Source organism: Ranitomeya variabilis, chromosome 1, assembly GCF_051348905.1.
Source record: "Ranitomeya variabilis isolate aRanVar5 chromosome 1, aRanVar5.hap1, whole genome shotgun sequence".
NCBI lineage: Eukaryota > Metazoa > Chordata > Amphibia > Anura > Dendrobatidae > Ranitomeya > Ranitomeya variabilis.
Window position 1 is genome coordinate 504,456,045 of NC_135232.1, and position 26,613 is coordinate 504,482,657.

The 26,613-nt window shown below is 45.9% G+C and overlaps 1 protein-coding gene across 1 annotated transcript in view; it reads right to left on the reverse strand.

Moving 5' to 3' along the window:
- SLC25A42 (solute carrier family 25 member 42) overlaps window positions 1-23,992 on the reverse strand; it is a 54,542-nt gene extending 30,550 nt beyond the window's left edge. The window contains exons 1-2 of the mRNA XM_077252616.1: window positions 23,860-23,992; window positions 13,665-13,761 (exon numbers count right to left, since the gene is read on the reverse strand). Of these exons, the coding sequence (XP_077108731.1) occupies window positions 13,665-13,748 (84 nt within the window). The 5' untranslated portion in view covers window positions 13,749-13,761; window positions 23,860-23,992. The remainder of the gene's footprint in view (window positions 1-13,664; window positions 13,762-23,859) is intronic.
- Window positions 23,993-26,613: the final 2,621 nt, after the last annotated feature.

The following is a 26,613-nucleotide window of genomic DNA, read 5'->3' on the forward strand; positions in this document are numbered from 1 at the left end:
GCGCGCGTCATACGACTTTACATCACTCTAGGCCAATGTCTTCAGCGCACAGCAGGTAGCCCAGAATAAGGACAAGGACACTGCTTGGTTTAGTGTCCAGTGAGGTGAAAACTGGAGGTAGCCTGTAAACAACAATATTTTGCATATCAGATACCCATTGTGTGTCTGGACCCTAGGAGGTCATCATTTTGATAGATTCCATTTTAGGCGGTTCTATAGAAAATTCCTTACAGCTATTACAGATTAAGGCCATGTGCACACGTTCAGGATTATTCGCGTTTTTTTCGCTATAAAAACGCGAAAAAAACGCTTACATATGCCTCCTATTATTTACAGGGTATTCCGCATTTTTTGTGCAAATGTTGCGATTTTTTCCGCGAAAAAAATCGCATCGTGGAAAAAAAAGCAACATGTTCATTAAAAATGCGGAATTGCGGGGATTCCGCACACCTAGGAGTGCATTGATCTGCTTACTTCCCGCACGGGGCTGTGCCCACCATGCGGGAAGTAAGCAGATTATGTGCGGTTGGTACCCAGGGTGGAGGAGAGGAGACTCTCCTCCACAGACTGGGCACCATATAATTGGTAAAAAAAAAAGAATTAAAATAAAAAATAGTGATATACTCACCCTCTGATGGCCCCCGAAGTGTTCCCGCCTCTCCGGTGCACGCTTTCTCTTCCGTTCCTATAGATGGTGTGGTTCAGGACCTGTGATGACGTCGCTGTCTTGTGATTGGTCGCGTGACCGCTTATGTGACTCACGCGACCAATCACAAGCCGCGACGTCATCGAAGGTCCTGAACCACACCGGCATCTATAGGAACGGACGCCGCTGAGGAGATTGGCTGTCTGCAGAGGGTGAGTATAACCATTTTTTTATTTTTTTTATTATTTTTAAACACTCTATCTTTTACTATAGGTGCTGCATAAGCAGCATCTATAGTATAAAAAGTTGGTCACACTTTAGCTAATTACGCTTGCAGAATGCTAAAAAAACCGCGGAAAAAAACCCAAAAAAAAAATAATGCGGATTTCTTGCAGAAAATTTCCGGTTTTCTTCAGGAAATTTCTGCAAGAAATCCGGACGTGTGCACATACCCTGAGTGAGGAAACCACACCAGCAGGGGGCATGGAAGTGCTTGGGGGCTCAATTAAAGCATACACGTCAGGTGGCTACAGGCATCAAAGTCCATTATCTGCCCAGCCGGACCGTCTCCACCATGAAATTATAAATTATGGACGCGCCGTCCGAGGTACAGGCTCATAAAAAATATCCTCATGGCCCTGAAGAAATTGCGCATCTGACAGTGCAACTCCCGGATCCGTGGGAGTTCTGGAACCTAAGATATAGAGATCAGCTTCCCACAGCGACCGAATGGGTCCAGGTTTGATCCCTGTACGACCGGCACATGCTCTGGTACTGCCCGTGTACTGATCCGATCATCCTGAGAGAAGTTATTCCATTTATTAGGTATTGGGAATAAATCTTGCAAAGAAGCTGAGGGGTGGAGATTGCTAGCCCACCCAGTTACAGGGGGGAGGGACACGGAAGGTTCAAGAGCTGAGGACACTTGGAGGGTGACACACACTCACAGAAGATGACTAACTGAGGAACTACGAAAGAGGGCAGGCCAGTCAGAGGGGGGCAAGCACACGCTTTCTGGGGGCTGCCCGGCAACCAAGCTGTCTACCTGTGGAGCGCAGAGCCCCCCGGCTTCCACAAGCGACCTTCAACCTGGTAAATTGACCTCCAGCTTTATACCTTTAAGCCTTGTATTATTATTGTTATATTTTACTCTGACTGTAACTCTTGATATATTTTTACTGTATACCGTATTTTTCGGGCTACAAGACGCACTTTTTCCCCCCTAAAAAAGGGGGGAATATAGGGGGTGCGTCTTATAGTCGTAATGCAGGCTTACCCGCAGTGGTGTAGTGGCGGCAGCAGAGGCAGAGGTGAGGCGGCAGAGGTGTGGTATGGCGTGCGCAGGGTCCCTTCCACAGGTGAGGTGACGCAGCGGCCCGGAATGCAATGTGAGCAGCAGAGCCGGGTTGATCATCGGTTTATCGGTGGCGGCGGCCATCTTCCTGAGGCCGCGCATGCGCAGATGGGGTGCTCTGCTTCCCGGGGCTTCAGGAAAATGGCCGCGGGAGGCCGAGCGTGCGCAGATGGGGATCGCGGCAGCCATTTTCCTGAAGCCGAGTTTGCGGATTTAGATCTCGGCCATACCGCATCACCCCACCTCTGCCGACACCATGCCTCCTGTGACCCTGCTCTGCCACCGCCAGCCCTCAGGTAAGATACTGTAAATTCGGACAATAAGACGGACCCCCATCTTATAAAAAAAAAATTTCTGCAATTTTCAACCCAAATTTGGGGTGCGTCTTATGGTTCGGTGCGTCTTATAGTCCAAAAAATACGGTATTTCTTGTAATTACCTAGTGCGCCCTTAAGGAAATTAAACCATAAATTAATTTTGGGTTGATCCTTTTATTCTGATTGCGAATCTTAGAATACCCTGCGTGGGTAACAGGGCAGTCTCACCGGCGGTCATTTGTTCCAGGTGCAGTTCCCTTATTGACCTGAGAGACAAAGGGGGCGCCGGAGAGCTGTGCCTGTGTAGTGACATCACGGATTGGTGACGTGGGAGGAACCGGGGCTTCCTTCACACCAGCGTTGTTCTCACTTGTCTTGAGGAGGCGTGCTGGAGTCAGGAGCTCCTGATTCCTGAAGAGGTGTATGTCTCTCTATGAATCAGGAGCATGTTGCTTAGTTCTATTCCTCCCATTCTATAGGTTTTTTCCCCCAGATGTAGAATCTTGCATTTATCCCTGTTAACCCCCTTCATGACCCAGCCTATTTTGACCTTAATGACCTGACCATTTTTTGCAATTCTGACCAGTACCCACTTATGAGGTAATAACTCAGGAACGCTTCAACGGATACTAGCGGTTCTGAGAATGTTTTTTCGTGACATATTGGGCTTCATGTTAGTGGTAAATTTAGGTCGATAATTTTTGCGTTTATTTGTGAAAAAAATAGAAATTTGGCTATAATTTGGAAAATTTTGCAATTTTCAAATTTTTTATTTTTATTCTGTTAAACCAGAGTTATGTGACACAAAATAGTTAATAAATAACATTACCCACATGACTACTTTACATCAGCACAATTCAGGAAACAAAATTTTATTTTGCTAGGAAGTTATAAGGGTTAAAATTTGAAAAGCGATCTCTCATTTTTACAACAAAATTTACTAAACCATTTTTTTTTTTTAGGGACAACCTCACATTTGAAGTCAGTTTGAGGGGTCTATATGGCTGAAAATACCCAAAAGTGACACCATTCTAAAAACTGCACCCCTCAAGGTGCTCAAAACCACATTCAAGAAGTTTATTAACCCTTCAGGTGCTTTACAGCAGAAGCAACATGGAAGGAAAAAATGAACATTTAACTTTTTAGTCACAAAAATGATCTTTAAGCAACAATTTTTTTATTTTCCGAAGGGTAAAAGGAGAAACTGGACCCCAAAAGTTATTGTACAATTTGTCCTGAGTACGCTGATACCCCATATGTGGGGGGGGGGGGGGGGGGAAACCACTGTTTGGGCACACGACAGGGCTCGGAAGAGAAGGAGCGCCATTTGACTTTTTCAATGAAAAATTGGCTCCAATCTGTAGTGGACGCCATGTCGCCTTTGAAGAGCCCCTGTGTACCTAAAGATTGGAGTTCCCCCACAAGTGACCCCATTTTGGAAACTAGACCCCAAGAGGAGCTTATCTAGATGCACAGTGAGCACTTTTAACCCACAGGTGCTTCACAAATTGATCCGTAAAAATGAAAAAGTACTTTTTTTTTTTTTCACAAAAAATTTATTTTAGCCTCAATTTTTTATTTTAACATGGGCAACAGGATAAAATGGATCCAAAAATGTGTTGAGCAATTTCTCCTGAGTACACCGAAACCTCACATGTGGGGGTGAACCACTGTTTGTGCGCACGGCAAGGCTCGGAAGGAGCGCCATTTGACTTTTGAATTAAAAATTAGCTCCAATCGTTAGCATACACCATGTCGCGTTTGGAGAGCCCCTGTGTGCCAACATTATAGCCCCCCCACAAGTGACCCCATTTTGGAAACTAGACCCCCCCCTTCAATGAACTTATCTAGATGCATAGTGAGCACTTTGAACCCCCAGATGCTTCACAAATTGATCCGTAAAAATGAAAAAGTACTTTTTTCACAAAAAAAATATTTTAGCCTCAATTTGTTCATTTCCACATGGGCAACAGAAAAAAAATGGATCCTAAAATTTGTTGGGCAATTTCTCTTGAGTACACCAATACCTCACATGTGGGGGTAAACCACTGTTTGGGCACACGGTGTCAGGACTCTGAACATTTTTTATTATCTTTTTGTGCATTACTGCCCTTTTCCAAGATGGCATCTATGGTCTCATGTGCACTGTGTCTTCCTGCTATAAAACTCCACCCCAGCCTTCAGTCTGTGCTAGAGTTTTCTGCCTTACATCCAGCTCCTGACCTCTGGTGACTCCTTGGCTATATACCTGCTCCTGTGAACCCGTGGGGTTATCCTGCTACTCTGCTCTGAGTTCCTGCTGCATACACCAGTTCCAGTAATCCTCCTTCATCTGCTGCTCGTGTTTGCTTCCATCTGCATTTGCTGGACATGTAAGCTGTTGCTGCTCTGCAAGAACCTGAGACTATTACCCAGACCTCCCTGGTTGAGCTAAGATATTATTTGAAGTGCCTTATAAGCATATCTATCTGTGTTTTGGACTAAGCAAGGACTTATTCGTGTCAAGTATCCTCAAGAATAATTGAGCTTCATAGACTTTCTGCGTGATTGCATTTTCCTCTGAAGTTTCCTATAGACTGCTGAGCTGCATTTGATATTTGCACCAAGTGTTATGGACTTGAGTTTCTCTCTGCACCTGTTTGAATCACAGTGTGATAATATAGACTTTACCACTTACAAAACTGTGTCCTGTAGTTGTCTTGTTCCACGCAAAGAGTCTCCTGAGTTACCCCCTATAATTATTACAGGATACTCTAGCCTAAAAAAAAAAAAAAAGACTGCTGGAACAATGACTGCAGAAAGCAGACTAGAGCAGGTGTTTTCCATAATTAGATCACTGCAGAAAGATGTGGAAGGTCTGAAAAAGAAGTTTGGAAGCTTTGAACACAATCAACAAGTGTTTGGACAGACTTTGCAGGACTTAAGGACCCGCATGGCAGCCCAGGAAAACAAACTTGCTGGCATAGAGTCCCAGTATGGACGGGCTTTTCAGGACATAAGCACGCAAATAGCTGCACAAGTGACTTTACCCTCTGGGCAACCGCCACCAGCTAGCCCACCTAAGTTGCCCCCATTCAGATTTAATGGTGATCGCGACAAATTTTGTGGCTTTGTGAATCAATGTATGCTATATTTTGATGTGCATGCTGACTGTTTTCCTAATGATAGATCCAAAGTATTGTGTGTAATAATGCTGCTGACCGCACAAGCGCTCGCCTGGGCGAATTCGATGATTGAGTCTCGTGACCCACGGTTAAATAACTCGGATGATTTCTTGGCCGCTATGGCATTAATGTTTGATGATCCTAATAGCCGTGCAACCGCTGAATCTGCTTTATTGTCTTTACGCTAGGCAAAACGTTCTGTTATTGAGTATGCTACTGAATTCAGGAGATTAGCGGTAGATACCAATTAGGACAGTTATGCACAATTGCCTATTTTTAAAAGGGGTCTGTCTAGTATTGTAAAAGATGAACTAGCTCGCTCTGAGTCACCACAAGAGCTAGAGACATTTATACAGCATTGTGTGCGCATTGACATTCGCCTTACTGAGTGTATGCAGACGTTTGCTGCATATAAATCGTATTTCTAACTTTTCCCTTCCTTCCAAAGAGCCTGCAGGTAAAACATCTCGGGAGGTGGAGGAGGTGCCCATGCAAATTGATTCCGTTCAGAAGCATGAGATCAATGAGCGCCGGGAGCATCGCCTTCGTGAAAGTCTATGTTTCTACTGCGGCCTGTCTGACCACTTCTTGATCAATTGTCCTAAGTGTCCTAGACGGCCTAACAAGGTGCTAGCAGCAGTAGGGGAGTATGACAACTGTGATGATGAATCTGGCATCTCTGAAGGTAGCCTGCCTTTAAACGCTGTATTCCATTCACTTTCTATGACTTCACCCCCCAAGGAGCTGAAGGAGAAGAACTCTCACTGTTCTCTCCTTATTAAGATCCTGTGTTCAGGACAGTGGATTTCCAGTGCAGCTATGATTGACTTTGGTGCAGGTGGCAATTTCATGGATATCGCATTTGCCAAGGAACATGGTATTGAAATTCAGCAAAGAGCCTCTCCAATTACCATGGAAACAGTGGATGGGTCACCTTTAATCTCTGGGCCTGTGGATCAGGAGACCGTGCCCCTTGAAATTTTGTTGGAGCCTAATCATCAGGAGCAACTTTCTTTCTTGCTAATTTCTTCTCCTCATTTTCCTGTGATTTTAGGCATTCCTTGGTTGAGTTCTCAGAACCCAATTATCAACAAGGAAGACCAAGGAGATTATCTTTCCAACAAGGAGCAACTCAGCGTTAACAGAAGCTGTCCCCGAGTCCACGGCTACAGAACCACATGTACGGGTATTTTCTTTACCTCCAGCATATAAAGAGTTCTCTGACATCTGTGACAAGAAGAATGCAGATCAGCTTCCTCCACACAGGCATTATGACTGTCCCATTGAGTTGCTTCCTGGAGCAGCTATTCCTTTTGGTAACGTATACCCTTTGGCGTCACCTGAGCTTCAAGCCTTAAAGGAGTATATTGATAAAAATCTGGCCAAAGGCTTCATACGTCCTTCTTCCTCACCAGCAGGGGCACCTATCTTTTTTGTAAAGAAGAAGAATGGGAGCCTGAGACCCTGTGTTGACTATCGGGAACTCAATAAGGTAACCGTACGAAACCGTTACCCTTTGCCTCTGATTCCCAAATTACTGGAAAGAGTCCGCCATGCTAAGGTGTTCTCTAAACTGGATCTTCGTGGGGCTTATAATTTGGTGCGTATTCGTCCAGGGGATGAGTGGAAGACAGCATTCAGATGCCGGTATGGACACTTTGAATCTCTTGTGATGCCCTTCGGGCTTTGTAACGCCCCTGCAACATTTCAACACCTTGCTAATGACATTTCAGAGATTTGTTGGACCAGTTTGCAGTGATCTATTTGGACGATATACTAATCTTTTCTGACTCTCTACAGGAACATGAAGAACATGTCAAAACTGTTTTAAGAGGTCTGAAAGAGGACCATCTGAATATTAAGCCGGAGAAATGCGAGTTCCATCGTTCTGAGATACAGTTCTTAGGTTATATCATCTCTCCCCATGGGCTGAACATGGAATCTGGTAAGATTCAGGCTACCCTTGACTGGCCGGTACCCAAGAACGTTAAGGAGGTCCAACGTTTTATTGGTTTTGCAAATTTCTATAGACGCTTCATTTGAAATGTTTCTGATATTGTCCATCCCATTACTTCCTTGACAAAGGAAAAGCCCTTTAAGTGGTCATCACAGGCTCAAGAAGCTTTTGATCGGCTTAAGATCTGTTTCACATCAGCACCACTGTTGATACACCCGGGTCCAACACTTTCTTTCATTGTGGAGGTGGACGCTTCTGATAATGCTTTGGGGGCTATCCTCTCTCAAAGAACTGGAGAGAAGGGTCTGCCACATCCTTGTGCTTTCTTTTCCCGTAGACTAACCTCAGCAGAGAAGAATTACGACGTGGGAGACAAGGAATTGCTGGCTATTATTGCGGCTTTCAAAGAATGGAGGCATCATCTGCAAGGAGCTGCACAACAGATCATAGTGCTAACTGACCATCACAATTTAGAGTTCCTTAGATCCGCTAGACGTCTTTCTCGTCAGGCTCGTTGGAACTTATTTTTAAATCAATTTAACTTTGTTATCTCGTACTGTCCAGGTTCTCGTAACGGGAAGGCTGATGCTTTATCCCGAATCCATGCTGCGGATTCTGTACCTGGAGCCCCGTCCAAGACCATTCTATCTGATGCCAATTTCATCGGAGTTATCCACGATCAGGACTTGTGGAAGGAGTGCAGGGAGGCCTATGACTGTGATGTATTTCTGGCCAACCCACCTGTGGATATTAATCTTGTCTTTAAGGGTGGCATGTGGTTCAGAGATCGACGTATCTATGTCCCTGAGGTCGTCTGTCTGCAGATCCTCAAGTTGGTACATGACTCCAAGTTGGCTGGTCACAGGGGGGGTACAGAAGACACAAGAGTTCCTGAGCCGATTCTTCTGGTGGCCAACTTGCCTGAAGGATACCAAGGACTATGTTCTCTCTTGCGAGGTATGTGCCCGTTACAAGACTCCTCATGTGGCACCTAAGGGTCTTCTACAACCATTACCTGTTCCGTCCCGCCCTTGGGGGTCTATATCAATGGACTTTATTGTGGAGCTGCCTACATGGGGGGCATGAATGCAATCATGGTGGTAGTTGATCGCCTGACTAAAGCTGCTCATTTTGTTCCATGCACCGGCCTCTCCTCAGCTAAAGATACAGTGAACTTGATTATACAGAATGTCTTTCGGTTGCATGGGGTTCAGGATGAGATCATCTCGGACCGTGGAGTGCAGTTCACTTCAAGATTCTGGAAGGGGTTTTGCTCTGCACTCAATATTAATGTCTGTCTCTCTTCCGCTTACCATCCCCAGACAAATGGTCAGACTGAGCGTACCAACCAGACCCTGGAACAATATCTAAGATGCTATGTCCGCCATCTCCAGGATGATTGGTTGGAGTTGCTGCCGTTAGCCGAATTTTCATATAACAATTCTCAGAGCGCCTCCACTAAATTTACACCTTTCTTTGCCAATCTGGGTTAGACATCCATGTATCTTACCTAGGTCTCCAATTAATTCTCCTGTTCCGGCAGTGGAGGAAAGGCTGACTGCGATGAGACAAAATCTGGATGTTCTGAAGGAATCCCTGACCACAGCTCAAGAACGTTATAAGAGATCGGCTGATAGATTCCGTAAACCTGCACCCATGTTCAAGGTAGGAGATTCCGTGTGGTTAGCAACTAAGAATCTGAAGTTAAATGTTCCTTCACAAAAACTTGGGACAGAAATTCATTGGCCCTTTCAAGATCAACGGTATTGTGAGCTCTGTGGCCTGCCGGCTGAAGCTGCCTAGGACTATGAAGGTACACCCAGTTTTTCATGTATCTTTACTAAAGCCTGTATCTCCTAATACCTTCCAGGGACGTGTTGTGCCACCTCCGCAGCCTGTGGTGATTGATGGGCAAGAATAATTTGTGGTGGAGGAAATTGTTGATTCCAGAATCCGCAGGAATCTGCTCCAATATCTGATAAGATGGCAGGGATATCCCCCTGAGGAAGACTCTTGGGAACCTGTGGAAAACATCAATGCCCAACAGAAGATTTCTCGTTTTCATCAGAGATTCCCTGAGAAACCAGGTCCAGGATCGTCCTGAGGCCGCTTCTAAGGAGGGAGTAATGTCAGGACTCTGAACATTTTTTATTACCTTTTTGTGCATTACTGCCCTTTTCCAAGATGGCATCTTTGGTCTCATGTGCACTGTGTCTTCCTGCTATAAAACTCCACCCCAGCCTTCAGTCTGTGCTAGAGTATTCTGCCTTGCATCCAGCTCCTGACCTCTGGTGACTCCCTGGCTATATACCTGCTCCTGTGAACCTGTGGGGTTATCCTGCTACTCTGCTCTGAGTTCCTGCTGCATACACCAGTTCCAGTAATCCTCCTTCATCTGCTGCTCGTGTTTACTTCCATCTGCATTTGCTGGACATGTAAGCTGTTGCTGCTCTGCAAGAACCTGAGACTATTACCCAGACCTCCCTGGTTGAGCTAAGATATTATTTGAAGTACCTTATAGCATATCTATCTGTGTTCTGGACTAAGCAAGGACTTATTCGTGTCAAGTATCCTCAAGAATAATTGTGCTTCATAGACTTTCTGCGTGATTGCATTTTCCTCTGAAGTTTCCTATAGACTGCTGAGCTGCATTTGATATTTGCACCAAGTGTTATGGTCTTGAGTTTCTCTCTGCACCTGTTTGAATCACCGTGTGATAATATAAACTTTACCACTTATAAAACTGTGTCCTGTAGTTGTCTTGTTCCACGCAAAGAGTCTCCTGAGTTATCCCCTATAATTATTACACACGGCAGGGCTCGGAAGGGAAGGAGCCATTTGACTTTTTTAATGAAAAACTAGCTCCAATCGTTAGCAGATACCATGCCGCCTTTGCAGAGGCCCTGATGTGCCTAAACAGTAGAAACCCCCCACAAATGACCCCATTTTGGAAACTAGACCCACCAAGGAACTTATCTAGATGTGTGGCGAGCACTTTGAACCCCCAAGTGCTTCACAGAAGTTTATAACGCAGAGCCGTGAAAACAAAAAATCATTTTTCTTTCCTCAAAAATTATATTTAGCCAGCAATTTTTTATTTTCACAAGGGTAACAGGTGAAATTGGACCCCAAAAGTTGTTGTCCAGTTTGTCCTGAGTACGCTGATACCCCATATGTGGGGGGGGGGGGGGGGACCACTTTTTGGGCACACGTCAGGGCTCGGAAGGAAAGTAGTGACGTTTTGGAATGCAGACTTTGATGGAATGGTCTGCGGGAGTCATGTTACGTTTGCAGAGCCCATGACGTGCCTAAACAGTAGAAATCCCCCACAAGTACCCCATTTTGGAAACTAGACCCCCCAAGGAACTTATCTAGATGTGCAGTGAGCAGTTTTTACCCCCAAATGCTTCACAGAAGTTTATAACGCAGAGCCGTGAAAATAAAATATCTTTTTCTCTTCCTCAAAGTTGATTTTTTTAGTCCGCAATTGTTTATTTTCACAAGGGTAACAGGAGAAATTGCACCCCAAAAGTTGTTGTCCAGTTTGTCCTGAGTATACCGATACCCCATATGTGGAAACCACCCACAAGTGACCCCATTTTGGAAAATAGACCCCCCAAGGAACTTATCTAGATGTGTGGTGAGCACTTTGAACTCCCAAGTGCTTCACAGAATTTTATGACGTAGAGCCGTGAAAATAAAAAATCATTTTTTTCCCCACAAAAAATTTTTTTTAGCCCCCAATTTTCCCAAGGGTAACAGGAGAAATTAGACCCCCAAAGTTGTTCTGCAATTTTTCCTGAGTACGCTTATGCCCCATATGTTTGGGTAAACCACTGTTTGGGCACACGTCGGGGCTCGAAAGGGAGGGAGCACCATTTGACTTTTTGAACGCAAGATTGGCTGGAATTAATGATGGTGCCATGTCGCGTTTGGGACCCCCTGATGTGCCTTAACAGTGGAAACCCCTCAATTCTAACTCCAACACTAACCCCAACACACCCCTAACCCTAATCCCAACCCTAAACATAACCACAAGCCTAACCCCAACACACCCCTAACCCTAATCTTAACCCTAATTCCAACCCCAACTCTAATCCCAACCCTAACTCTAATTCCAACCCTAACCCGAAGGCTATGTGCCCACGTTGCTGATTTGTGTGCGGATTTTTCTGCACCGTTTTTGAAAAATCCGTAGGTAAAACACACTGCATTTTACCTGCGGTTTTACACCTGCGTATTTCTATTGCGGAGCAGGTGTAAAACGCTGGGGAATCCGCAAAAGAATTGACATGCTGCGGAAAATACAACTCAGCGTTTCCGCGCGGTATTTTCTGAACCATGGGCACAGCAGATTTGCTTTTCCATAGGTTTACATGGTACTGTACAACGCATGGAAAACTGCTGCGAATCCGCAGCGGCCAAATAAATATATTTTCTTTATTTTATTATTTTCCCTACCTGTGGGGGTGATAAAGGGGGGTTATTTACTATTTTTTTGATTTTGATCACTGTGATAGGTTGTATCGCAGTGATCAAAATGTACCTCAGGAAAAAATTCGGCGGGCGCACTGTGCATGCGCCTGCCATTTTGGAAGGCCGCCGGCACTGGGAGGGATGCCAGGACTCGGGAGGCACAGAGGGGTTGAGATCGGACAGCGGTGGGACGGAGGACGGACGGGGGGGGAGGGCGGAGGACAGGACGGAGGGGAGAGAAGGGCTGACGGCAGCGGCAGATCACCGCTGTCAATCGGTGGCGGGGGTGGATCAGGGTCTCCAGCCATGGCTGATGATATTGCAGCATCGGCCATGGCTGGATTGTAATATTTCAGCAAGTTTGACTGGCGAAATATTACAAATTGCTCTGATTGGCTGTTTCACTTTCAACAGCCAATCAGAGCAATCGTAGCCACGTGGGGGCAAAGCCACCCCCCGGGCTGAAGTACCACTCCCCCTGTTCCTGTAGGTCGGGTGAAATTACAGTTAACCCTTTAACCCGATCTGCAGGAACGCGATCATTCTATGACGCAGCATATGCGTCACAGGTCGGATTGGCACTGACTTTCATGACGCATACGCTGTGTCACAGGTCGGGAAGGGGTTAGATACCATTCTATTAGTTGGTTTCCCATTGTTCAACTTGTCTAGATCCTTCTGAATCATTTCTGTCTTCTCTAGTGTTAGCTATCTCTCCTAGCTTTACATCGTCTGCAAATATGATTAGTTTACCTTTAGTTCCCTTATCTGGATCATTTATAAAAATGTTGAACAACACTGGGGCCAGGGCAGAGCCTTGTGGTACCCCACTTATAACAGTCTTCCAATTGGATGTGCAACCATTTATTCCCACTCTTTGAGTACGATTACGGAGACAGTTCTGAATCCACCTAACTATAGCCTTGCTAATCCCATACTTGGTCATTTTTTTTCAATAAGGATAGTTTGTAATACTTTATTAAATGCTTTGCTGAAGTGAAGATATATTATATCTACCTCATTTCCCTGATCCACTGAGTCAGAGATTCAATCATAGAAGGAAATTAGATTAGTCTCGAATGACTTGTTTGCTACAAACCCATGCTGGCTCTGGTTAATTACTGTATTTTTATCCTAGTACTTACATACATGCTATTTAATAATTTGTTCGAATATCTTTCCTAGTAAATAAGGATCACTAGTCTGTAATTTCCTGGCTCCGTCTTCTTTCTTTTTTTGAAGACAAGGAAAACGTTTGCCGTTCTCCAATTTTCAAAGATTCTGGCAAGTGGGTCTGCAATTTCGTTTGCTCTTGCGTTCAGTACCCTAGGATATAATTAACCTGGACCAGGAGATGTAAATTCATTTAAATTAGCCAAGTATTCCCTTACCATCTCTCTGTTTATGGATATTGTGAATTCTTTTATTCCTTTGATGGCACAATGAACATCAGCTGATGTTGCATTTGCTTTCTTAGAGAACACAGATGCAAAATATGGTACTTCAAGAGAAGAGGAGTACCGTAGGATTGCTTTCACTCATCTTAGAAATAACTAGCATGTACTAGCATCCAAGCTGAGTGCTCCTGTTAAATAGAGATTTACATTAGCATTCCTCATTAAACACTATTCTTTGGCAAGCGTAACATGACACTACCACAATATGCTAGAAGGTATGCGGAGAGCAACATACTAAATCTCTCTAACTGCAGGTAGTAAAAAGGCTCTGCATTTCTTGTGTAGTCTCTTACCTCTGACACCATAGCAGAAGGTAGCACAGTGTGTGCCCCATTTTTTCTTACACCCACTTGGCTTTCTTTAATACCATTCTCCATACCACGATTGTTCCTAAAATAAATTGAAAAAGATCCACTGAAAAATAAAAAGTTTTCAGATCAATACAGAAAAAAAAGTTTTACTAAAACAAACTAAAAAAAATTTACCGCATATACTCGAGTATAAGCCGAACCCCCTAATTTTGCCACAAAAAACTGGGAAAACTTATTGACTCGAGTATAAGCCTAGGGTGGAAAATGCAGCAGCTACCAGTGAATTTGAAAAACAAAAATAGATGCTCCATACCGTTCATTATGGCCCCATAGCTGTGCCATATAGTGCTCTGCACCGTTCATTATTGCCCCATAGCTGTACCATAGAAAGCTGTGCCATATAGTGCTCCGCACCGTTCATTATTGCCCCATAGCTGTACCATAGAAAGCTGTGCCATATAGTGCTCCGCACCGTTCATTATTGCCCCATAAGCTGTACCATAGAAAGCTGTGCCATATAGTGCTCTGCACCGTTCATTATTGCCCCATAGCTGTACCATAGAAAGCTGTGCCATATAGTGCTCTGCACCGTTCATTATTGCCCCATAGCTGTACCATAGAAAGCTGTGCCATATAGTGCCCTGAACCGTTCATTATTGCCCCATAGCTGTGCCATATAGTGCTCTGCACCGTTCATTATTGCCCCATAGCTGTGCTATATAGTGCTCTGCACCGTTCATTATTGACCCATAGCTGTGCCATAGAAAGCTGTGCCATATAGTGCTCTGCACCGTTCATTATTGCCCCATAGCTGTGCCATATAGTGCTCTGCACCGTTCATTATTGCCCCATAGCTGCGCCATATAGTGCTCTGCACCGTTCATTATTGCCCCATAGCTGTGCCATATAGTGCTCTGCACCGTTCATTATTGCCCCATAGATGTACCATAGAAAGCTGTGCCATATAGTGTGCTGCACCGTTCATTATTGCCCCATAGCTGTACCATAGAAAGCTGTGCCATATAGTGCCCTGCACAGTTCATTATTGCCCCATAGCTGTGCCATATAGTGCTCTGCACAGTTCATTATTGCCCCATAGCTGTGCCATATAGTGCTCTGCACCGTTCATTATTGCCCCATAGCTGTGCCATATAGTGCTCTGCACCGTTCATTATTGCCCCATAGCTGTGCCATATAGTGCTCTGCACCATTCATTATTGCCCCATAGCTGTGCCATATAGTGCTCTGCACCGTTCATTATTGCCCCATAGCTGTGCCATATAGTGCTCTGCACCGTTCATTATTGCCCCATAGCTGTGCCATATAGTGCTCTGCACCGTTCATTATTGCCCCATAGCTGTGCCATATAGTGCTCTGCACCGTTCATTATTGCCCCATAGCTGTACCATAGAAAGCTGTGCCATATAGTGCTCTGCACCGTTCATTATTGCCCCATAGCTGTGCCATACAGTGCTCTGCACCGTTCATTATTGCCCCATAGCTGTGCCATATAGTGCTCTGCACCGTTCATTAATGCCCCATAGCTGTACCATAGAAAGCTGTGCCATATAGTGCTCTGCACCGTTCATTATTGCCCCACAGCTGTGCCATATAGTGCTCTGCACCGTTCATTATTGCCCCATAGCTGTACCATAGAAAGCTGTGCCATACAGTGCTCTGCACCGTTCATTATTGCCCCATAGATGTACCATAGAAAGCTGTGCCATTGCTGCTGCAATTAAAAAAAAATGACATACTCACCTCTCTTGCTTGCAGCTCCTCAGCGTCCCGTCCCGGCGTCTCTCTGCACTGACTGATCAGGCAGAGGGCGGCGCGCACACTATATGCGTCATCGCGCCCTCTGACCTGCACAGTCAGTGCGGAGAGACGCCGGGAAGATGGAGTGGCGCCCGACGTGTGGAACGCGGAAAGGTGAATATGTAATACTTACCTGCTCCCGGCGTCCCGCTCCTTCCCCCGGACAGCTGGTCTCCCGGTGCCGCAGCCTCTTCCTCTATCAGCGGTCACCGTTACCGGTCATTAGAGAAATGAATATGCGGCTCCACCCCTATGGGAGTGGAGTCCATATTCATTTCTCTAATGAGCGGTCCCACGTGACCGCTGAACAGGGGGAAGAGCTGCGGCACCGAAGACTGTGGGACTGCAGGGACAGCGCCAGGAGCCCCGGAAGCAGGTAAGTATGCCTCAGCGCCCTCTCCCCCTCACCCGCCGACCGTGACTCGAGTATAAGCCGAGAGGGGCACTTTCAGCCCAAAAATAAGGGCTCAAAATCTCGGCTTATACTCGAGTATATACGGTACCCCCAATTAAAGGGTTGTTCTAAAGTTTAAAAATTACTCCCTCTTCATGGAACAGTGGATAATTTTTCGATCTCTGGAGGTGTGACCGCCTTGGCCAGCACCAATCCTGAGAACTGGGAGCAGTAGTGCATATGACCGACCTCTCCCCTCTTCATCCAGGACTTTTCAGAGTCCATAGTCTCGTGATTAGTAGGGGCCACGGCGGTTGAACCACAAGTGATTGGAAAGTTATTACCTATCCAGTAAATAGGGGATAATTTTAAAACTTTGGAACACCCCTTTAAAGAACCACTCCCATCAAAGTTTTTATCCCCTTAATTTACTGCAATCATTTTATACAGCACTCTGTACTTACAAATGCTCATTTTGCCCTTCTACCCAGCTACTTCTTCTCTGTTCCATTAGGTCTATTTCATCACATAATTAAAAACTGACTAGCCGAACCCTCCTAAACTATGTAGAAACAGGAGGTCAGTTTTCCCAGTATGAGTCATCAGTCACTGAAAAAGTCAATGGCAGGTGGGAGGAGCAGCAGCTGGGTCAGGAGTGGAAGAGGGGAATGATAAATGCAGGGACAAGAGACTGCCTGTTTCTACATAAAGAGAAGAAAAGAAGAATTAGCTGGATAGATAGACAAAATGAGCAATTGTAAGTACACAGTGGTATATAATATGATGATTCCAATATATTAAGAGGATACACACTATGAAGGGAGCGCGTCTTTAAGCCATACCCAGTCAGCATTTTGTGTGTGGAAAAAATAAATAAATAACATATATAATTTTAATTTATCATATACAATTTGTTACTTTGAAAGAAGGGACAGAAGAAAGAAAAAAGTTATCAATAAACAAGAAGGACATTGTCCATATTAGATGAAGTGTATGGGAATGCCCCAACTCTTCCCCCTTCACATGTCAGGGGAAAGAAAGACATTCTGGATGTCCACAATCCTCATCCTTTGTTTTCACAGGAGGAATGTTAAAGCGGTGCATGGAGATTGAGAAATGTAAGCATTGAAGAGCGTTTAGCACTCACACGAAGAACCCCTTCAAATGATAGCTATAGTCTTTTCTATTCAAAATTACCAACAACATGCATAAGCGGAGATCTGCCCCTGTGGGAGGAAAACTACACACTAGATCCCCCTTGTGTAGGTGTGTGACATACTCTGGATTACTTACAGAGGACCCCAACTGGTTGACCTCCTGCGATCAGTAAGTTACCGCATATCCTAAAAATAAGGAATAGCTTAATATATGAGGAATTACCATTTTAGGCTTCTTTCACACTAGCGTTGGCACGGGGGCCGTCGCTATGTGTTAGCCCGACGTGCCAACGCACGTTGTGAAAGTGATGCCCGACGTGGGCAGCAGAAGCAGTCTTACGACGCTTCCGCTGCCCCATTGTAAGGTCCGGAGAGGAGGGGGCGGAGTTTCGGCTGCGCATGCACGGTCGAAAATGGCGGACATGTAACTAATTTTGTGCCGGCGGTCCGCCAAAACACGACGCAACCGTCGCATGACGGTTGCGACGTGTGGCCATACGTCGCAATGCGTCGCTAATGTAAATCTATAGGGAAAAAACACATCCTGCAGACAACTTTGCAGGATGCGTTTTTTCTCCTAAACGACGCATTGTGACGTATAGCAAACAACGCTAGTGTGAAAGTAGCCTAAGGCTACGTTCACATGATGTGTATTTGGTGAGTTTTTGATGTTTAAGATTTTCGGCAGCATTTCAGCACCCATTAAGTAAATTAATCTAATAGATGCGCCTTATCTGAGCAGCTGCAGGCAGATATTTTTGGGCTGGGGTGGGAAATATTCATGTCCCCTTACCAGCCTGAGAATACCAGCCCCCATTTGTCTGCTTTAGCAAGGCTGGTTGTCAAAAATGAAGGGAACGCATGCTGTTTTTTTTAAAATGTATTTAACCCCCTTCATGACCTTGGGATTTTTCGTTTTTCCGTGTTCGTTTTTCACTCCCCTCCTTCCCAGAGCCATAACTTTTTTTATTTTTCCTTCAATTTGGCCACGTGAGGGTTTATTTTTTGCGGGACGAGTTGTACTTTTGAACAACATCATTGGTATTACCATGTCGTGTACTAGAAAACGGGAAAAAAATTCCAAGTGCGGTGAATTTGCAAAAAAAAGTGCAATCCCACACTTGTTTTTTGCTTGGCTTTTTTGCTAGCTTCACTAAATGCTAAAACTGACCTGCCATTATGATTTTCCAGGTCACTACGAGTTCATAGACACCTAACATGACTAGGTTATTTTTTACCTAAGTGGTGAAAAAAAATTCCAAACTTTGCTAAATGAAAAAAAAAAACAAAAAAACAATTTGCGCCATTTTCCGATACTCGTAGCGTCTCCATTTTTCATGATCTGGGGTCGGTTGAGGGCTTATTTTTTGCGTGCCGAGCTGGCGATTTTAATGATTCCAATTCAGTGCAGATCGATTTTTTTTCTCGTTACGCCGTTTAGCGATCAGGTTAATGCTTTTTTTATTGATAGATCGGGCGATTCTGAACGTGGCGATACCAAATATGTGTAGGTTTGATTTATTTTGATTGGGGCGAAAGGGGGGTGATTTCAACTTTTATATATATTTTTTTTTTCACATTTTTTTACTTTTGCCATGCTTCAATAGCCTCCATAGGAGGCTAGAAGCAGGCACAGCACGATCGCCTCTGCTACATAGCAGCGATCTGCTGTTCGCTGCTATGTAGCAGAAAATCAGGTGTGCTGTGAGCGCCGACCACAGGGTGGCGCTCACAGCTACCTGTGATCAGTAACCATAGAGGTCTCAAGGACCTCTATGGTTACAATACTGAAGCATCGCCGACCTCCGATCATGTGACGGGGGTCGGCGATGCGCTCATATCCGGCCGCCCGGCCGGATGCGGTAGTTAAATGCCGCTGTCTGCGTTTGACAGCGGCATTTAACTAGTTAATAGCGGCGGGTGAATCGCGATTTCACCCGCTGCTATTGCGGGCACATGTCAGCTGTTCAAAACAGCTGACATGTCCCGGCTTTGATGCGGGCTTACCGCGGAGCCCTGCATCAAAGCAGGGGAGCTGACATCGGACGTACTATCCCGTCCGAGGTCAGTAAGGGGTTATAAAAAAAAAAAATATATTGGAGGGGACCCCTCTATTATTGATAACCAGCCTTGCTGAAGCTGACAGTTGCAGCCCCCAGCTGAGTTTTGCCTGGCTGGTTATCAAAAATACAGTGAAACTCACACCCTTTTTTAGTTATTTACAGCGCAGGCGCCGGCTGATGAATACTCCCATCAGCCGCTGCAGCTCTCACTGTTATTAGCGGCAGCTTTCATGAGCTGATGTGAGCAGTAGTCCCATCAGCCAACATCAGTGACCGGCAGTAAACTTTCTACCTCCGATCATAGCTGCGGGCTCACGTTGTCTGACTGGCGGCGATTGCACATGACAGCGTGACAAACACCCGGTGTTCCGGCGGTCGAACCAGTCAGTAACACGGACTTCCTGGTGAAGTCGGTGTTTGGTGTCCGTGCCCGAACAGTAGGTGTTTGGTACGGATGCTGAACTTTACTATTCAGATTGGCTCCTTCTCTAATCACAAGGTGGCCCTACACTATATTAGGCCAGTGTTTTAATGTTATGGTTGATCAGTTTCAGACAAAATGAATAAGTTTGAGTAATTAATATATGGCCATGAACTGTCACTTTTTCTCATTGGTTAAAAAAGGGGGCAAACTTTCATTTTAGATAAATTTCCATCACAATTTAGTGTGTGGCAGTGATCAACTTGGAAAAAAAACAGCAACTGTCCTACACAAGGACTATTAGAAAGCAGTACATGCTAATATTCAGACGGCATTGCCACTACATGTCTGGCATTTTGTCACTTGTTGTTAGACCAGTAGAGGTTGCAATGACATTACTAAAGTCACTAAATGAAAGCTATAGACTTGTCCCATGTCAGGTGTGACCTGCCATAAGACGTGCACTATTGGCACAGTTCTTCACTACTTACTACGAGTATTTGCAAGCTTGGCAACCGGTTCAGGAAATTATGCCAACGCTTTTTTGTACTGAAATTAAAAACTGGAAATGGAAATTTCCAACAAACTGCATGATACCCAGAACCCAATGATAAGAACCGTCTTACCGTTTTCCTACAGATCCTGTAACAGGACCAACACCTTCACCTGCAACCAGTGCACATGACACTTTCACCTGCTGGATGGTATGCACTGCACAGGAACGCATACTATACCCAATTACCCCACAAGGAACAGTACTGAGAAAAGCTGGGCAAGGTATAAAAGCATGAATACAGCAAGTAGGTGGCAAGCTACAATTAGAGAGGGTGGTCAGTATTATGCAAGACCAATACTTCCATAATAAAACGGTCAGCAACTCATACTTTGCTTAAAGCTTCTGTATCTTACCATTTTCAAGATCTGTGTTCAATGCCACTGGATATAATTATTCTTACACAGTTTTGCAGAGCTGCTCAAAGCTGAGAGTTTGTTGCAATTGAAGATAATCCTATATGAGCCAATGGTGGCCATACACATAGTGGCAGCTTATTTTCCTCTCGTCACCCATGGTGCATATGTATAGTGGAGAGGAATATCATTCATCCAGCTGCTAGTGAAGATGTATGAGTAGTTAATAGGGTTCCTTGGTAATGAGCACTTCCAACTTGGAAGGTGAGTGTCACTGACAATGTAGAGCCATAGATATCATAGGAGGCATGAACAATACATCACTGCTCCACTCCAACTGCTGGAAGGGAGTGGTGCTGGACAATCCCACCAGTTATCCACAGCTGTCCTGTACTATAGTTACCCTCTTGGGAAACATACATATAAAATGACAAGTGGGAGTCCATATCTCCCCTGTCAATAGGGCGTTTCCTAGAAATCTAGCACACAGATTGTGGAACTAAAGACTTGATTATTGCCAGGGCAAGCTGCCCTACATGGAGATAAGACGCCCATCGATTGCTGAAAAAATAGCTCTGTAGTGCGCTGCTCAGGAGGCTGAAGGGCTCAGCTCGTGCATGCATGGAGCAATGTACAGGCTCAGCAGACTATGGAGCCATACACCACTTTGTGCACGGGCTCCTACACTTCTCTACCCGCTAACAACTTATTGACATGACATTTTCCGGGAGGAATAGTACATGGTTCAGAATTATTATGTTTTCACAAATGCCATTATTTACTAGAACAAGTGTCAGGTAGGGCGACAGGTCCTCCTCAGCTACAGCACTCAAGTGGCAGTCTCAGTTTTCAAAACAGCAGCTGCAGAAGAAAGTATTACATGGTGGCTAATGAGGGGGCTGTTTTGGCTCATGAAGAGGGTAAGCAGCAGTGAACCAATCTCTAAGGCTTGGGCTACATGACATAAGATCACAACCAATTGTGAATGTGGTAACAAGGAAATTTTGCATGTTTGGATTTCTGATGAAGGTCCATAAACACAGTCATGATTTGCAAACCCACTGTAACAGCTCACCGAGTAGTCCTGACCTAGGGCTGTGGCTATCTTAGAGATATTATTAATGTTCTCTCTCCATATCATCACCTAATGTATGACAAGCCTTGAAAAAGTGCATCAAACAGGTGTCAATGTGTGGAGAAGCCCAATTTCCACTCAGGAAAAGTCAACTTTACGTATTGGTTTATCTCTGCAATTCTTATATTACCAGAAGAGTTGGAATAATACTCTGAGCAGGTGGTCTATTCAGAACTGCCTGAGCCTGGATGGGGATTACCCATTCATGGTGGCATAATCCATAAGTGCTCCCCGCTGTCCGTACTAAGGCTGTGTAATCTGGAGGCGCTCCCCGCTGTCCGTACTAAAGCAGTGTAATCTGGAGGCGCTCCCCGCTGTCCGTACTACGGCTGTGTAATCTAGAGGCGCTCCCCGTACTACAGCCGTGTAATCTGGAGGCGCTCCCCGCTGTCTGTACTACGGCTGTGTAATCTGGAGGCGCTCCCCGCTGTCCGTACTACGGCTGTGTAATCTGGAGGCGCTCCCCGCTGTCCGTACTACGGCTGTGTAATCTGGAGGCGCTCCCCGCTGTCCGTACTACGGCTGTGTAATCTGGAGGCGCTCCCCGCTGTCCGTACTACGGCTGTGTAATCTGGAGGAGCTCCCCGCTGTCCGTACTACAGCCGTGTAATCTGGAGGAGCTCCCCGCTGTCCGTTCTACAGCCGTGTAATCTGGAGGCGCTCCCCGCTGTCCGTACTACGGCTGTGTAATCTGGAGGCGCTCCCCGCTGTTCGTACTACGGCTGTGTAATCTGGAGGAGCTCCCCGCTGTTCGTACTACGGCTGTGTAATCTGGAGGAGCTCCCCATACTATGGCTGTGTAATCTAGAGGCGCTCCCCATACTACGGCTGTGTAATCTGGAGGAGCTCCCCGCTGTTCGTACTATGGCTGTGTAATCTGGAGGCGCTCCCCATACTATGGCTGTGTAATCTGGAGGCGCTCCCCGCTGTCCATACTACGGCTGTGTAATCTGGAGGCGCTCCCCGCTGTCCGTACTACGGCTGTGTAATCTGGAGGCGCTCCCCGCTGTCCGTACTACGGCTGTGTAATCTGGAGGAGGTCCCCGCTGTCCGTACTACGGCTGTGTAATCCGGAGGCGCTCCCCGCTGTCCGTACTACGGCTGTGTAATCTGGAGGAGCTGCCCATACTATGGCTGTGTAATCCGGAGGAGCTCCCCATACTATGGCTGTGTAATCTAGAGGCGCTCCCCATACTACGGCTGTGTAATCTGGAGGAGCTCCCCGCTGTTCGTACTATGGCTGTGTAATCTGGAGGCGCTCCCCATACTATGGCTGTGTAATCTGGAGGCGCTCCCCGCTGTCCATACTACGGCTGTGTAATCTGGAGGCGCTCCCCGCTGTCCGTACTACGGCTGTGTAATCTGGAGGCGCTCCCCGCTGTCCGTACTACGGCTGTGTAATCTGGAGGAGGTCCCCGCTGTCCGTACTACGGCTGTGTAATCTGGAGGAGGTCCCCGCTGTCCGTACTACGGCTGTGTAATCCGGAGGCGCTCCCCGCTGTCCGTACTACGGCTGTGTAATCTGGAGGAGCTGCCCATACTATGGCTGTGTAATCCGGAGGAGCTCCCCATACTATGGCTGTGTAATCTAGAGGCGCTCCCCATACTACGGCTGTGTAATCTGGAGGAGCTCCCCGCTGTCCCTACTACGGCTGTGTAATCCCGAGGCGCTCCCCATACTATGGCTGTGTAACCTAGAGGCGCTCCCCGCTGTCCTTACTAAGGCCGTGTAATCTAGAGGCGCTCCCCATACTATGGCTGTGTAATCTAGAGGCGCTCCCCATACTATGGCTGTGTAATCTAGAGGCGCTCCCCATACTATGGCTGTGTAATCTGGAGGCGCTCCCCATACTATGGCTGTGTAATCTAGAGGCGCTCCCTAAAGTAAAAAAGCACTTGTCCCAACTAGTCATATGAATCTAGATTTTCTGGGTTGGATCCTAATCTCGCTGTTTGGAGATTTACAGAGTTTCTGGGGTTTGTAGTTCTCTATTTAGCTTACACTCCTGTGATGGCAAATGATTAGCTACAAGTGGGCAGCATGTGGTGCCAGTGTCAGTCTCACCCACCTATAAACAGGGTATACATCTAGGTGTCAATGACAAATTCCTATAAACAAAAAACACACAGAGACATGTGCGTGCCACAGTGGCCGTAACAACAAATATTATGAATGCTGAAGGAGTGCCGTGAGAGGGCGGGTGTCACACCAACACAATTAGAGTATGGCACTTGTAGGGCACAGCCGTCACCCCCCCCGCCAGCAGGTGCCACACTCACCTCTTCAGCCAGGCTTCAGCTAGCCCTTATACAAGCGTCCACTCCAGGCCACCGTACCGTAACCACCACGCACGGACTGAGTAGCCCGGACACGCCCTTCACAATGTTGCCCGCGGACAAGGTAATGATTGGTTTGCAAGATTAAAGTGACGGCTTCGTAAACCAATCAACATCTAGGGGGCGTGACGCTATCTGGTTGGACTGAAAGACGGGGTTTGATGAGATGATTGACGTTAGATTCATCCAATTGTAAAAAAAAATGGGGCGTGGTTACAAATCCCATGTGGCTGCTATTTTGGGGGGATGGGAGAAGGGTGAACAGAGGGTATAAGAAACAGGGTGAAAGGTGACAGGAGTGGGTGACTGACAGGGCAGTGCATAGGTGGGCTACACTGGCTGCAGCGCGTGCTGTGGGTGTGGTGGAGAGTCACCTGGGCTGGCTGGCGGCAGCTATGTGACTGAACTTTACGGGGCGACACCTCGGGTTCATCCACATCACCTCTGTAGAGACGGAGGGGTTAATAAGAACGCGCCCCTACACACGTGACCATCTGGGCTAGACTGTGAGCCTAGTGCTCAGTGTGAGGCTGAGTTCACATGTAGCGCTTTTCAGAAGTAGCGCTGTATAATTATTCAATATGCAGATTTTCAGGCATTTCCGCATCACTTTAGCTGCATACCTGAGGCTGCCGTCACACTAGCAGGATTTGGTCAGTATTCTACCCCAGGAGTGGGTGATAAATACAGAAGTGGAGCATATGTTTCTATTACACTTTTCCTCTGATTGTTCCACTCCTGGTTTTGGCTTACAGATACTGAGGTAAAATACTGACCAAATACTGATAGTGTGACGGCACCTTATAGTTTTATGCACTGCAAAAAATGCAACAAACCTGAGAACATGAGACAGGATCTGCTGCAATTTTTACCTTGTTTTTGGTGAATAAAACACGTAGCCAAGTCCCAGGTAATCAGCATTGAACACAGTCTGCCTCTGAGTATGACCATAGCCTAATAACCCCTGGGGACACCCATGTGCAGGGCCCTATGGCGGAGGGCCAGCTCCAGGGTTATGCGGACCCTTGGCCCACACCTTCCCAATGGGGCAGGCTTTGTTTTTTCCTCTTCTCCTTTCAAGAGCTGATTTTCTTAAGGTACCGTCACATTAAGCGACGCTGCAGCGATAGCGACAACGATGCCGATCGCTGCAGCGTCGCTGTTTGGTCGCTGGAGAGCTGTCACACAGACCGCTCTCCAGCGACCAACGATGCCGAGGTCCCCGGGTAACCAGGGTAAACATCAGGTTGCTAAGCGCAGGGCCGCGCTTAGTAACCCGATGTTTACCCTGGTTACCAGCGTAAAAGTAAAAAAAACAAACAGTACATACTTACATGCGTCCCCCAGCGTCCGCTTCCTGCACTGACTGAGCGCCGGCCCTAACAGCAGAGCGGTGACGTCACCGCTGTGCTGTACTTTAGGGCCGGCGCTCAGTAAGTGTCAGGAAGCAGACGGCGGGGGACGCGAATGTAAGTATGTACTGTTTGTTTTTTTTACTTTTACGCTGGTAACCAGGGTAAACATCGGGTTACTAAGCGCGGCCCTGCGCTTGGTAACCCGATGTTTACCCTGGTTACCAGTGTAAAACATCGCTGGTATCGTTGCTTTTGGTGTCAAACACAACGATACACGGCGATCGGACGACCAAATAAAGTTCTGGACTTTATTCAGCGACATCACAGCAGGATCCAGATCGCTGCTGCGTGTCAAACTAAACGATATCGCTAGAGAGGACGCTGCAACGTCACGGATCGCTAGCGATGTCGTTTAGTGTGAAGGTACCTTTAGCTAAAGCATGTCCGACCGTGTGAACTATATGAAATCTGACTAGCAATACGGCTTGTGTGTGCTAGGAAGGAATGAGACGCTTGGCAGATAATTTGGCCGTCACCACCAGTGCCAGTCAGTCTTTGGGTCATTGCGCACATATTTCATATAGACATGCTTTAGCACTACAGCGTGCAGCTTTTTTGCATATTATGCTTCTAGTTCACATTAGCTTGGAAGCGCCAGTCAGTCCTTTTTCTCATTGTATTGTTATTTTAAGCCCATAAATTTGTTTCTTTTCTGATACTAGCTGTAGTTTTTCATCATCACCATTTTTGGGATACATACGACTTTCAGACGTTTTCACTCTCTTTTTGGAGGAAGGAGAATTGAAAAAAATCCAGCGATTCTGCCATTTTGAGTTTTTTTTTCTTTCATTTTGGCAATCTAGGAATATTCTGATATTCTGTTGATTCACACGGCTACACACACCTTCCTGACCCGGCCAGATATTACAAATCTGACCACTGTCACTTTATGGGTTAATAACTCTGGAACGCTTCAACGGATCCCACAGATTCTGAGATTGTTTTTTGTGACACATTGTACACCATGATAGTGGTAACATTTGGTTGATATGATTTGTGTATATTTATAAAAATATCGATGCCCTTAAATCAGAGAGTTGTACCACACAAAATAATTAATAAATAACATTTCCCACATGTGTACTTTACATCAGCACAATTTTGGAAACATTACTTTTTTTTTCTAAGGAGTTAGAAGGGTTAAAAGTTGATGAGCAATTTCTCAATTTTCCGACAATTTACAAAACCATTTTTTTTTAGAGAACACTTCACATTTGAAGTGACTTTAACCCCTTAACCCACGGCGCTTTTTTTTGGTTTTGCTGTTTCATTTTTCACTCCC